At 43.5% G+C, this 13,460-nt stretch overlaps 1 protein-coding gene across 5 annotated transcripts in view; it reads right to left on the reverse strand.

Moving 5' to 3' along the window:
- Window positions 1-12,056, reverse strand: part of MTDH (metadherin) — an 82,379-nt gene extending 70,323 nt beyond the window's left edge. For all 5 annotated transcript variants that reach the window (XM_030794970.1, XM_030794968.1, XM_030794969.1 and 2 more), the window contains exon 1: window positions 11,317-12,056. In XM_030794970.1, the coding sequence (XP_030650830.1) occupies window positions 11,317-11,697 (381 nt within the window). In that variant the 5' untranslated portion in view covers window positions 11,698-12,056. The remainder of the gene's footprint in view (window positions 1-11,316) is intronic.
- Window positions 12,057-13,460: the final 1,404 nt, after the last annotated feature.

Raw genomic sequence — 13,460 nt, forward strand, 5'->3', positions numbered from 1 at the left:
AGAAACTAGAAGGGCAGTCTAAACTAGGGGGGGGGTGTGTAAGATTGGGAGGCGGGCGGGGGTCAGGAGATGAGAACGGTGTCTTTTATTTTTGTGTAGTCTTAGGCTACTTGAGAGCTGAGACAGGGTGCAACCGTCTAAAAAACTTCCCCCAAAAAATGGAATATGAGAAGACTATGGGCTTTGGAGTTTGACAAACCTGGGATTAAAGCTTGACTTCCATATTTAATCACTGTGATTTTAAGCATTTTCCTTGACTTAACCCTTGATTTCATCATTTGTAAATGTGAGAAAAATATGCATTTTGTCTTACACATTTACATTTGAATTACACCAAATGACAGAGCATGTGAAAGCATACCTGCTCCAGAAACAGTTTTTCCCTTCTTTTTAAAATTTTTCTTAAATTTTTGGTAGAGATGAGGTCTTGCTATGTTGCCCAGGCTGGTCTTGAACTCCTGGGCTCAAGCGATCTTCCCTCTTTGGCCTCCCAAAGTGCTACGATTACAGGTATAAGCCACTGCACCTGGCCTATGTTCCCTTCTAATATCCTTTTCTCTCCAAAGCTATGATGGCTATGTCCTTTATTCCCACATTCAAGCATTTGGGCCATTTTTTTATATTAACAAGCTCAGATGAATGTTAAGTCCTGGTGGTCAAAAGGGCCTGGACAGGCATCCATCAGGTCCAATGCTCCAGTGCAAATTATTTTGGGAAGTTAATGGATTAAAAATAATAAGCAAATATATCCTCTCAGACGCTTAAAATAGTCCAGGCTTGCTCTAGAGGCAGCATTGTAATGCTATCTTTCTTTTTAAAAAACTGCTGTTTTCTAAGAAAATTACATAATATTCACTCAGTAGAGTGTTATGCAGAACGCTTAACACCTTGAAACAAAGATAAGGCTCAATGCCTGCACTCAAGAAGCTTAGAACCTAGTAAAGGAAGACAGGTATACAATAACACATAGTAAAGTACAAAACAAAAGGTATACTCTCCCTCACACTCTCAAGAGTACAGGTTTTGAAAGCAAGCTGGGAGACCAGGATTGAGATCCCAAATGTGTTTCACCCTGGACAAACACTGGAATTTCATTTTTATTTTTTTCTTTTGAGATAAGGTCTGGCTCTGTTGCCCAGGCTGGAGTGCAGTGGTGTGTGATCTCGGCTCGGCTCACTGCAACCTCCGCCTCCCAGGCTCAAGCCATCTTCCCACCTCAGCCTCCCAAGTAGCTGGGACTACAGGCGCACACCACCATGCCTAGTTAATTTTTTGTAGAGATAGGGTTTTGCCACGTTGCCCAGGCTAGTGTCAAACTCTTGAGCTCAAGCAATCCACCTGCCTTGGCCTCCTAAAATGCTGAGATTACAGGTGTGAGCAACTGTGCCTGGCCAGAATCTCAATTTTATTGGCTAAAAGTGATACTGGGCATACAGGAGGCATAGTATATATATATTATCCTCATCATAAAAAAGATAAAAGGCAAGAGAGCATTAAGACAAATACCTAATGCATGCGGGGCTTAAAACCTAGAAGACAAGTTGATGGGTGCAGCAAATCACCATGGCACATGTATACCTATGTAACAAACCTGCACATTCCGCACATGTATCCCAGAACTTAAAGTATAATTAAAAAAAAAAAAGATAAAGGCAAGAAATTAGGAAATTCAGAAGACGCATCATTGTAGTTGATAGGTTAGACTATAAGATAGTCTTAACAATAATAATTTCCAAGTACTTCCTAGACACATTACATGCATTATCTCATTTAATGGACAAGACCTAGTTTTGGTAAGTTTGTTTTAGTTGTGAAACGTTCTTACACAAATTCAAGATGGAACAATTTCTTGTCAGTTTGTTTGAAAGTAAAAACTTTTTCCCCTGCCAAATGTTATGCACACAGCAACTACATAAACTAAACATACACATAAACCATAGCTTTAGACACAGTTCAACCCCAATTTCAAACTCTTAATAACTGAGAGAACAATCTTACAAATATAACCTATGGTTCAAATTTGCAAAATCTCACTATATACTGAGATATTTCCTTTAGTGGTAAAGATCCTTGTGCTTTCTAAACGGCCAAAAATTCAACGCAGGATTCCAAACTGTCTCCTTGTTGACTGCAGCAGGGACGCTCACGGTTACCTTTATGAGATGGGGAGATGATAATAACTGTCACATGGCCAAGATATGCCAAAGATGATTTCTGAAAAACTAAATACAAGCATTGGTTTTCAATATTTTACATCTGATGGGTATGATAAGGACTACAAGTGATACAGCAAATACACATCTGTATAATTCTTTCTTAGACAGAAGAAAGATGTCTAAGACATTCTGATGGATGCCTTCTGGGAAGCCTGGCATTCCATGGAACAGTTTGAAAACTACTAGCATAGCTGGAGAGAAAAAAAAGTGCCTTTTAAAATTGATCAAATAACACCAACTCCTCACTTATATCTCTGAATTTTGCTTGAATAATAATTTAAAAATACTCTCAAGGCTTTTACAGCCTTGAGAAATAGTACACTAACCAATAATGCCAAAGCACAACAAAAATGAATGTTCATAGGGTTTATTGTTGTTCTTGGTATCTAAGATGGACACAACTACTAAAGGTCTTTTCTGTCAGAACTGTTAAAAAGTCTTTTACGTTAGGCCTCTGGCGGAATGAAAAGAAAAGATGAAAAAATCCTGTCACATAACCAAACAAATGGAGCCAAAATTCTGGAGCTTTTGTAAGGTCATTATAATTTTCAGCAGAAACTTCTGACTCGAAATTTTAAAAGCAATAGAGCTATAACTCACTGGGAAAATTGAATTTGTTCTCTGAATGCAATTTAATATCCTGGAACATGCCATCGAAACCAGAGAGGTAGAGTGGAAATAACAAAGTTCTTAGACTAGAAATTAGGATATTGTTTTGCCTTTCAAACTCCTTTGCCCTATGACCTTGAGTAAGTCAGTTAATTTTTCTGAATCTCAAGATTTCTCTTCTGTAAAATCATGAATATTTGTTTTCCTTATCATTTGGAATTTGTTGAGCAAATGATTATTCTTTTTTTTTCTTTTTTTGAGACAGAGTCTCGCTCTGTCTCCAGCTAGAGTACAGCGGCGCGATCTCGGCTCACTGCAACCTCCGCCTCCCGGGTTCAAGCGATTGCCCTGTCTCAGCCTCCCGAGTAGCTGGGACTATAGGTGCATGCCACCACGCCTGGCTAATTTTTGTATTTTTAGTAGAGATGGGGTTTCACCATGTTGGCCAGGATGGTCTCAATCTCCTGACCTGGTGATCCGCCCGAAGTACTGGGATTACAGGTGTGAGCCACCGTGCCTGGCTGATTATTCTCTTAAGAATTAAAACTGACAAAGGGTGACTTAAAGGCAAAAAGAAAACTCTATAGGTGGCAAATGATACAATTTTTTTAATATTACCAGCAAAACCGTTACCTAAGAATAAAAAAACACAATTCTATTGGGAATATATTAAGAGACAAATTTATTTAACTCAATAACAGATTATCCAATTAACTGAGATGTTATTTTAGTCACTTTGTTCAGCTTTTAGTTCAACAAATAATTACCAAAGGCACTTACACGCCAGGCAGTTTGACACTGGTTTACAATTTGGGGAGGGAGACAACCCAAAAAGGTAAATGGATAAGTAAACAAATAATGTACAAACTGTAATAACAACTATGAAGGAAACATCTAAGGGGCTGAGACAGAAAATAGAAAGGGATGTCTATTTCAAATAGGGTGATCAGGAAAGGATTTTCGGGGAAGGTGACTTTTAAGGTGAAAACTAAAGGCTGAGAAGAATAGTGGGGGAAAGATTGTTCCAAAAGTGTTAATAATAGCTCATGTAAAGGAGCTGGGTTGTGAAAGAGTTTGAAGAATTGAACAGCAAATGACAGGAAACTCACTCAAATTCAGCTTAGAAAGAAAAGCAGGTGCTGGGCCACACAGGCCACGGAAAGAGATTTAGATTTTAAATGCAAAAGCTACTAAGTGTTGGTTTTAGGCAGCATGGTGATTTGCTTTGAAAAAACTCATTACTAGTGCATTGAGAAAGGACTGGATGCAGTAAAAGGAAGGCTACTGCTGCAGGTTAGGGGAGCTAACGTGACACTAGAAAAAGTAGTCAGATTGAATATATATTTTGGAGATAAAATTGATGGTACTTTGCTGATGGGTTAGATATAAGGCGAGGAAGATATGAAGAGGTGAGAAAAAGATTAGAATCAAGGATGATTCTTCTATTTTTGGCTTGAATAACTGAATGGATGGTAGAGTAATTTACCACTTACAGAAATAGGGAAGACTAGGAGAAGGCAAGAAATAATAGGTTCTGTTTTGGAGATGTTAAAAGTTTGAGATAATTTTTTAAAAGTTTGAGATATATATCAGACTCCCAATCAGAGAAATCAAGCATACATGTAGACATGAGGTTCTGGAGATGACAGAACAGTCTAGATACAGATAGGGACTAATATACAGTTGTTCCCCATTATTAATGGATTCTGTATTGGTGAATTTACCTTTTCACTAAAATTTATTTGTTACTCCAAAATCAATACTTGAGGTACTTTCACGGTCATTTGTGGACATGCACATGCACAGAGCTGCAAAGTCACTCTGCAGGCACATTCCAAGCTGAGGTCAAGACTCCACCTTCTTTTTTCAGCTCTCATCACTGTAAATAAGTCCTTTCTGAGGACTATTTAGTGTCACATATTTTGCATTTTTTTTGGTGCTTTTTGTTAGTGATTTTGCTGTTTAAAATGGTCCCCAACTGTAGTGCTGAAGTGCTGCTGAGCATTCCTAAGCATAAGAAGGCTGTGATATACCTCACAAAGAAAATAATGCATTAGATAAGGTTTGTTCAGGCATGAGTTCTAGTGCTATTGGCCGTGAGTTCAATGATATGAATCAACCAAATTAAATGTCTTTAAACAGAAACACTCATAAAACAAGACCATGTATTGTATATGGTATTGGTGAAAATATTGTGACCAGAGGCTTGGACCTAACTTTGCACTTTCCCTAGGAGCACTAGTTTAGTACTTGCTAATTCAGTGGGAACTTTATAGAACCTCTGCAGATAAAGAAAATCAACTACGCTGATCTGTTCCAGTACTATTTATAACATATCTTTTATGTGTGTGACCACTAGTAATGCGTTTTGTGCTCCTAATATGGATAATGGGCAGACACTCAGACACTTGCTGAATGTTTATTAGAACCAAATGAAATGGTGATATTAGACCATTCTAATCTAAACAATATGGCATAGCCAGGTGTGGTGGTGTGTGCCTGTGGTCCCAGGTACTCGGGAGGCTGGGGTGGGAGGATCGCTTGAGCCTGCGAGGCGGAGGTTGCAGAGAGCCAAGATCACGCCACTGCACTCCAGCCTGGGTGACAGAGTGAGACCCCAGCTCAAAAAATAAATAAATGAAAATTTTTAAAAAAGGCAATTCCATAGTTTCCACTAAACACGAAACATTATGCTAGGTGTTACAATATATAACTCTAGCTAAGGAGCTAGGGAAGGCTTTACAGTTGAAGCAGCACTGCAGCTGGGCCTTGAAGGACAGGCGGAAGTTGGTAAAGAGAGGCTGGGCACAGTGACTAACGCTTGTAATTCCAGCACTTTGGGAGGCCTAGGCAGGTGGAGTACTTGAGCTTAGCAGTTCAAGACCAGTCTAGGCAACATGGCAAAACCCCATCTCTGCAAAAAATACAAAAATTAGCTGGGCATGGTGGTGTGCGTCTGTAGTCCCAGCTACTCAGGAGGCTGAGGTGGGAGAGTCGCTTGAGCCTGGGAGGTTGAGGTTGCAGTGAGCCAAGATTATGCCACTGCACTCCAGCCTGGTTGACACAGCCAGACCCTGTCTCGAAAAGAAATTTAAAAATAAAAATAAGAAAAGAAACTGGCCAGGCGCGGTGGCTCACGCCTGTAATCCCAGCACTTTGGGAGGCCAAGGCGGGTGGATCACGAGGTCAGGAAATCGAGACCATCCTGGCTAACACGGTGAAACCCCATCTCCACTAAAAATACAAAAAATTAGCCGGGCGTGGTGGCGGGCGCCTGTAGTCCCAGATACTCAGGAGGCTGAGGCAAGAGAATGGTGTGAACCCGGCAGGCGGAGTTTGCAGTGAGCCGAGATCGCACCACTGCACTCCAGCCTGGGTGATACAGTGACACTCTGTTTCAAAAAAAGAAAAAAAGAAAAGAAAAGAAATTGGTAGAGAGATAGAAAGAAACGTCTTTTAATAGATAAAAATAATGGCCGGGGGCGGTGGCTCACGCCTGTAATCACACCTGTGGCACTTTGGGAGGCTGAGGCAGGTGGATTGCCTGAGCTCAGGAGTTTGAGACCATGCGTGGGCAACATGGTGAAACTCCATCTCTACAAAAAATACAAAAATAACCAGGTGTGGTATCGTGCACCTGTAATCCCAGCCACTCGAGGGGCTGAGGTGGAAGGATTGCTTGAGTCCGGGAAGTGGAGGCTGCAGTGAGCTGTGTTCACACCACTGCACTCCAGCCTGGGACAAAGTGAGACTCTTGTCTCCAAAAACAACAACAACAACAAAAATTAAAATAATCATAAATAAAGAGAAACAGAAATCTAGCTAAGCAGAATTATTTCTTGTCTTAGGAGTAATGGTGAGAGACAAGTCTAAGGTAGGGTTAGATCATGAAGAGACTTGAGTGCCATGTCATGAATTTTGGATTTTATTCAACAGGTGATGGGGAAACTACTGAAACGATGTGAACATCAAAGTCACATGATCAGGGCTGGGCTTCAAAAGACTCAACTTGCATGAATGGGTAGAAAAGATTGGCAAAAAAGAAACCGGAAGCAGGAAAACCATGTTAGAATAGTCTAAGTAAAAGGTAATAAAGTCCTAAAGTAGGGCAGTGGCAGTGAAACTGGAACAGAAGTAATGACTACAAAAGACACTGCATACTATTAGAATACAGTCATACATTGCTTAATGAGGAGATTACATTCTGAGAAATGCATCTTTGTGCAAACATCACACAGTATACTGACACAAACCTAGGCTACAAACCTGTACAGCATGTTGCTGTACTGAATACTGTGGCAACTGTAACACAATGGTAAGTGTTTGTGTATCTAAACATAGAAAAGGTATAGTAAAAATACAGTATTATAATCTTATGGTGTCATCATATAGGCAGTGCTACACCTCACAGCCAGATGAGGCAAACAGCCATTTTCCACTTAAAGAGGAAAAGGGGGCTCACATAGATATTTACCAGGCATGAATAACAGGAGTAAGCTGTATAAATACTTTTGTTGGACATCTTACTATATTATGCTTTCAACAATTATTCTTCAGTACCAAGCGCTGTGCAAGGCTATCCCGTAGCAAACAAAAGGAAACACTATTATTTTATTCATTGAGCTTAGAGATATGGCAATTACACTATAGCAAATCTTTATGAACATTCCTACACTAATATGCAAATAACTTGTTCACTAAAATAAATTTTTGAGCTGGGTGAGGTTGCTCATGCCTGTAATCCCAACATTTTGGGAGGCCAAGGCGGGAGGATGGCTTGAGGCCAGGAGTTTGAGGCTGCAGTGAGCTACGAGCTATAACTGCCACCGCACTCCAGCATGGGCAATAGAGCAAGACTGTCTCAAAAAAAAAAAAAAGAGACAATTTTCTTTGATATTAATCCTGATTATGTGCTTCCAGTTGAAATTCAAGGCCAATTGTTACACACCAGTTTTCGCAGACTTCACTTCAATCTGAGTCATTACTCAGATTAAAAATCAAGTGAAAAAATACTTATTGAGTGCCCATTTAATACAGACTTTGAGGTAGATGTCATGAAAAATACATATAAGATAATGATTTCCAAAAATGCCAGGAACAGGGGTGGGGGGGGAAGAAAAAATGCCAAGAACTGGGCCCAGTAAAAAGTGCCCCCCCCCCCACTTTTAATTAGGGAACAAACTGTAATTCATACCCTAAAAGATCTATGGCATGGTTTTATTAGAGGATAAAAAAACAAATTGATAAAATAATTTCAGAAATTGCTTATAAACAGGTTGAGGTAAATACAGATTTAGCCACTATTTACTCTACAAATGAAAAATTTGAAAACAGGAGCCACAAAATTTGGAATGATTTAAGAGAAAGATAAAAATAATGGAACGAAAAGATCAGAGATCAGGAATCTACAAGCTTTTTTTTTTTTTCTTTTAAGAGACAGAGTCTTGCTGTGTTGCCCAGGCTGGAGTGCAGTCACGTGATCATAGCTCATCACAGCGTCAAACTCCTGGGCTCAAGCGATCCTCCCACCAGTGCCTCCCAAAGCGCTGGGATTACAGGCATGAGCCACTGCGCCTGGCCCAAGCATTTCCGCAAGCATTCAAAGTGACTCTCATTGCAAGTAGCCAGGGATAACACTTTGAAGAATCCTGCAGTGTTTTAACTCAACTAAGATTTTCAATTTGTAAACAAGATACACTGAACAGAGCAAGGTGAAATGCCTTACTCAAGTTTAGAGTTTCCCATTTCTGCCAGGCTGACAGAGTTGTCTTCTTTCAATCCTGGGCCTTTGTTGTTTCTCAGGCCTCTCACATTATCTTGCTCTTACTGCCCTCCCTTCCCCTCTTTTTTTAGACAGGGCCTCGAATTGGCTCACTGCAGCTTCCACCTCCTGGCTCAAGCAATCCTCCAACCTCAGCCTCCAGAATAGCTGGGACTACAGATGCACACCATCACACTGGGCTAATTTTTTAAATTTTTTGTAGAGATGAGGTCTCACTATATTGCCCAAGTCGTTCTCGAATTCCTGGGCACTCCTACCCACTTTCAAAGTCAGCTTCTGTGACAAGGCCTTTCATGCCCACCTGGGTCCACATCCAGTTGTATCATTAATTTTTTAAGTATATCTTTTTCCACGACGGAAACAAAAAGCTCCCTGGGGAGAAACTGAGCTTTTACATTTGTATCCCTGTCACAGAGAGATATGCCCATATTGTATTCCTTTTTATGGCCTTCAATTTGTAAGCAGTATCTTGCTTTTCTTCAATCCTTAGCACAGTTAAAGGTATCGAATGAGTACCAAACGGCAGCTTGTACTTCTTTGCCCTGTAAAGCTGCCGTTTTTCTAACTGTGGGTCATGCCTCACAGTCAAATGTGAAATGAATTTAGTGGGTCACGAACATTAAAGAAAAACAGAACAGTTTTATATGTGTAATGTAATGTAAAATGTATTTCTTACTGTGGGTTGCAGTCAGAAAAGCTTTAAAGTTACAATTTTGTAAATGTTGGTTAAACTTCTCGAATACATCTTCAATATCTGGTAGATAAGAATACTTTCTCACCCAATTAACATTCAGCCATACAATCTTCCCATTCTCCACTCCTCAAAGCTAACACTAGGTTTACTTATTTACTCCCCACTTCCTTAACTCGAATGCAAATGAGGGGGTAAGTCTTAAGTCTACTGAGCATTCTTCACGGTAATGTATAAGCATTCACCAGAATCTGTATTCCTTCAGATGAGTCATTTGAGTGTTTATAACGCACTTCGGATGGGTTCTTGGAGAACCTGTCTCTCTCAACCCAAGTTTATCTGAAATTCTAGATGTCTCAAATAGGGCTTTGAAATTTTCACAATGTGCTTCATCCACATGGGTTTGTGCTGAATGTGTTTCTTTCAAGATCACCTTCTTTCCTTACCTTGGAGCAAGGTTCTCTATTTTCACCATAACATTACCTTGATAATTGGTAATTCTTGATAGTCTCCACAAATTTTTAAATTATTTATGTTCCAAATCAGTTCTATTTTCTCCTCTCCTAACTTATGGTAGTATTCACATTGACAAAGTTGTGCCTTTTCCAGGTTTCATATGTATCTTGCATCTTCTTAATCAGCAGGCAAAACGTGAAGGCCTATCCAGGCCTCATAATGCACTGTGACCTGTCACATCTCTAATCTAGAGATTAGAGTTTGTTACCAACAAAACTCTTGTTAGTTTGAACTCAAACCCCATTTCCTCCAACAACTTTCCTAAAGCCCTCCAATGAAATGTCTCCTACCCTCCAAACCTCATTAACAGTCAGTTAAAACCTCTTTAACATCTATCAGTCTATGCAAAATTCTAATTATTTATGAATCTGTCTCCTATACTACTGTCCAGGATTGACTCTATGTGTATACCTTGCACTGCCCTCCAAACACCAGAGTGCAAATTTCACATAGTAGGGCCTTCGTACTGGCTTACTGAATTGTACTGAAAAGGTGAAGCTTAATTCGGTGGAAATAAAAATAGGTGAGGTGCTGTTTCTAACTCTGCATACCCTCCATAGTCTCAATTTGTTCAAATGTAAAATATTTAAAAAATACATAAAACTATGAAAGATATAATGGGAGAACCATGGGAATGGCAATAAAGAATGTAAACGTAAAACACGAAGGCCTAAGACAGACGTGATGCCCTCTGCAACTTCCACACGTGGCCCAGTAAATCGGTGCCTGAATTCCTCTCTCGGCTTTCACCATTCTGCCCTGTCATCTCCCTTTACTCTATTTCACAAATCTACCACGCCACAGAGTGTGCAACAGACTCGTTCGTTGAACTCGCCTTACCTCTTTCTCATAGGACCATACACCTCAAAGCGTATTAGGTAACTACCGACCCCCTCTTGCCTTGCTCCCGTTCCGGCCTCTGTTGGCCACATTTGCCAGAACAAGAATGGGCAACCATTTCCCTTTAACAGTCCCAACTAAAATGGAAGCGCGTCTAGACCTGGACACCTTTAATCCTGTGTAAGCCCCAGAATTTCTAGGTCACCGTACTTCCTCCACTGGCTACTGTCTCAATATGACTTGAAATAGACATCTGTCTTCCGAGCGCAGTCTTTCGACAACTTCCCAACACCACCTTAAGGTCCCATTACGCTCCACATGCAGCCTACTCTGCAGGCCTCAAGGAAGGATGCTGTGCTTATTCTAGCGGTCAAGGTTCCCAAAGATGGCTTGACCTCTGGGCGCCTATCTGAACGGACCCCCAGACCTCCTAACTCCTTCCTCGAAACTGGGCTTCCCCACTGGTCCTATACTTCCTGAGTTTCCCCCATTCCCCAAATAACATGACCACCTATCACCTCCTCCTCCACTTGGGACAGCTGCCTCTCGGCTTTCGACTAAACACTCTTTCCCTTCCCGGCTGGGGCGCGGCCTCCCCCAAGCTCGAGGGTCTCCACGCCCGCCCTTCGCCCGTTCTCTACTGCCGCTCATCCCATACTCACTTTGGGCTTCTCGGACAGTTTCTTCCGGTTCTTCTTCTTCTGTTCCTCGCTCCGGAGATTCTTCAGCAAGGCCAGGTCGTCGGGGGCCGGGGCTGGCGCGGCCGCCGCCTCCTCCCGCTTGCGGGGCGGGCTCCTCCGCTTTTTGCGGGCGCCGGCGCAAGCCGCGGCCCAGCCGTAGCCCAGCAGAAACAGCAGCAGCAGCCCGAGCGCGCCCGTGCCCACCAGGATCACCCAGCCGGGGTACCGTTTCGGCTCCAGCCCCAGGTCGAGGCCCAACTCGGTGCGCAGAAAGCCTAGGCCAACCGAGAGCATTTCCCGCAGCCGGGCCGAGCCCTCCTCGGCCTGCTGGGCCAGCTCGTCCTGCCAGCTCCGTGCAGCCATCTTCCCTCCCGTCAGAGGGACTCGCAGGATGACGCCGGGGCGCGGAGACGCAGTGGAATAGTCAAGGGAAGCGAGGAAGGGCCGGGCCAGGTAGCCTCAGGCCGAGCGCATCGCGGCCGTCCCTCGCGCCGGAGCCGGGGATCGGCCGCTGCCACTGCGGGGAGGGCGGAGGGGTCTCCCAGGTTCCCCGCTGTCAGCCTCACTCCGCCGCCGCCAGGAGACCCGGGAGGCGGGAGGGAGTGTCTCCAGTGGCGGCCGCTAAGCGGCGTCTCGGCGCCAGCGCCAGGCCCCGCTGTCCTCCCTCGGCGGAACAATGGCGGCTTGGGCCGCGATCCACGCCGCGCGCGGGGACGACCGTGGGTCACGTGGGCGCCAGTGGGAGGGGCGTGGGCGTCACGTGGGGGCGGGCGGGGTCGGGTGGGGCAAAGGCGCGGCCGGGAAGGTTGACGGTGGTCTGTTGGGGCCTGGTTAAGACGCGGCGTTGGGGACCCTTGACTGCAGACCAGAGGCTGGGAGGGGTTAATTGGCGGACGCCTCCGCGGGGTGGCTGGTGGCGCTGAGTTAGGAGACGTGGCGCAACGAATGAGTACAGGGGAGGGGCTCCGTTCTAGGCGGGGGCTGGGGGCGGGTAGGGCTGCAGCGCTAGGAACCGGGTCACCGGGTCTAGGTCAAAGTCGCCCTGCCAAGTCTAGGGCTCTTCATGCCTTTTTCTGGAGTGTTGTTGAAGTGGAATCGCTTTTTCTCCCTGGGGGCGCCAGTTGGATCCTTCCAGAATGAGCTCAGCGGAGTCTGACGCCTAACACTCTTCTTCCGGGACCTAGGTTTAATTCACAAATTGGGTATTTCTCTCCAGGGTGTTTCTCTCCAGGGCAACTAATACACTGCGTGCCTACCAGTTGCCAGCCTGGCGAGGGCACGTTTGCGTCGTTTGGCTCATTCACTCTTGCTCTCTTGTTAGTCCCCAGAATTCAAAAGTTGAAAAGCCCGTGGGCGGCACTATTCTTTTCCTACTAATTTGTAGCTTTAATAACACATAAAAGGAAGCACATTAGATTGTATTTACTTATGGAGGGAGCTTTCTCGTTACGTTTTATTTTAAGCTTTTCTACAACACTGCAAAAGGAGTTTCCAAACATTCCATTTTTATATGCTATGTTGACCATCTCTGGGATGCAGCTATAGAAGGAAACGAAGTGCCTTTTCAGATTTTTTTTTTTTTTTTTTGAGACAGAGTCTCGCTCTGTCGCCCGGGCTGGAGTGCAGTGGCACTATCTCCGCTCACTGCAAGGTCCGCCTCCCGGATTCAAGCCATTCTCCTGCCTCAGCCTCCCGAGTAGCTGGGACTATAGGCACCCGCCACCACGCCCGGCTAATTTTTTGTATTTTTAGTAGAGACAGGGTTTCACCGTGTTAGCCAGGATGGTCTTGATCTCCTGACCTCGTGATCCGCCCGCCTTGGCCTCCCAAAGTGCTGGGATTACAGGCGTGAGCCACCACGCCCGGCCTTCAGGTTTTAATTATAAGGGAAATGTTTGAAGGCTGCCTTAGGGTTTTAAGATTATATTTTGCTATAAGGAAACTCTGTATTTTATCAGTAAATGATCATTAGCGTGTAAGCGACTGTCTTGACTAAATACAGGCTTTCTCAAGGAATACAACAGGGGTAATATTAATAACCGCCAAATACCAAAAATGTATTTTGACCTATTTTGCAACAGTGTCGTAATGCATATTGTGATTCATGTGTGGGAGTTTTGTAAATA

This window comes from Nomascus leucogenys, chromosome 16, assembly GCF_006542625.1.
Source record: "Nomascus leucogenys isolate Asia chromosome 16, Asia_NLE_v1, whole genome shotgun sequence".
NCBI lineage: Eukaryota > Metazoa > Chordata > Mammalia > Primates > Hylobatidae > Nomascus > Nomascus leucogenys.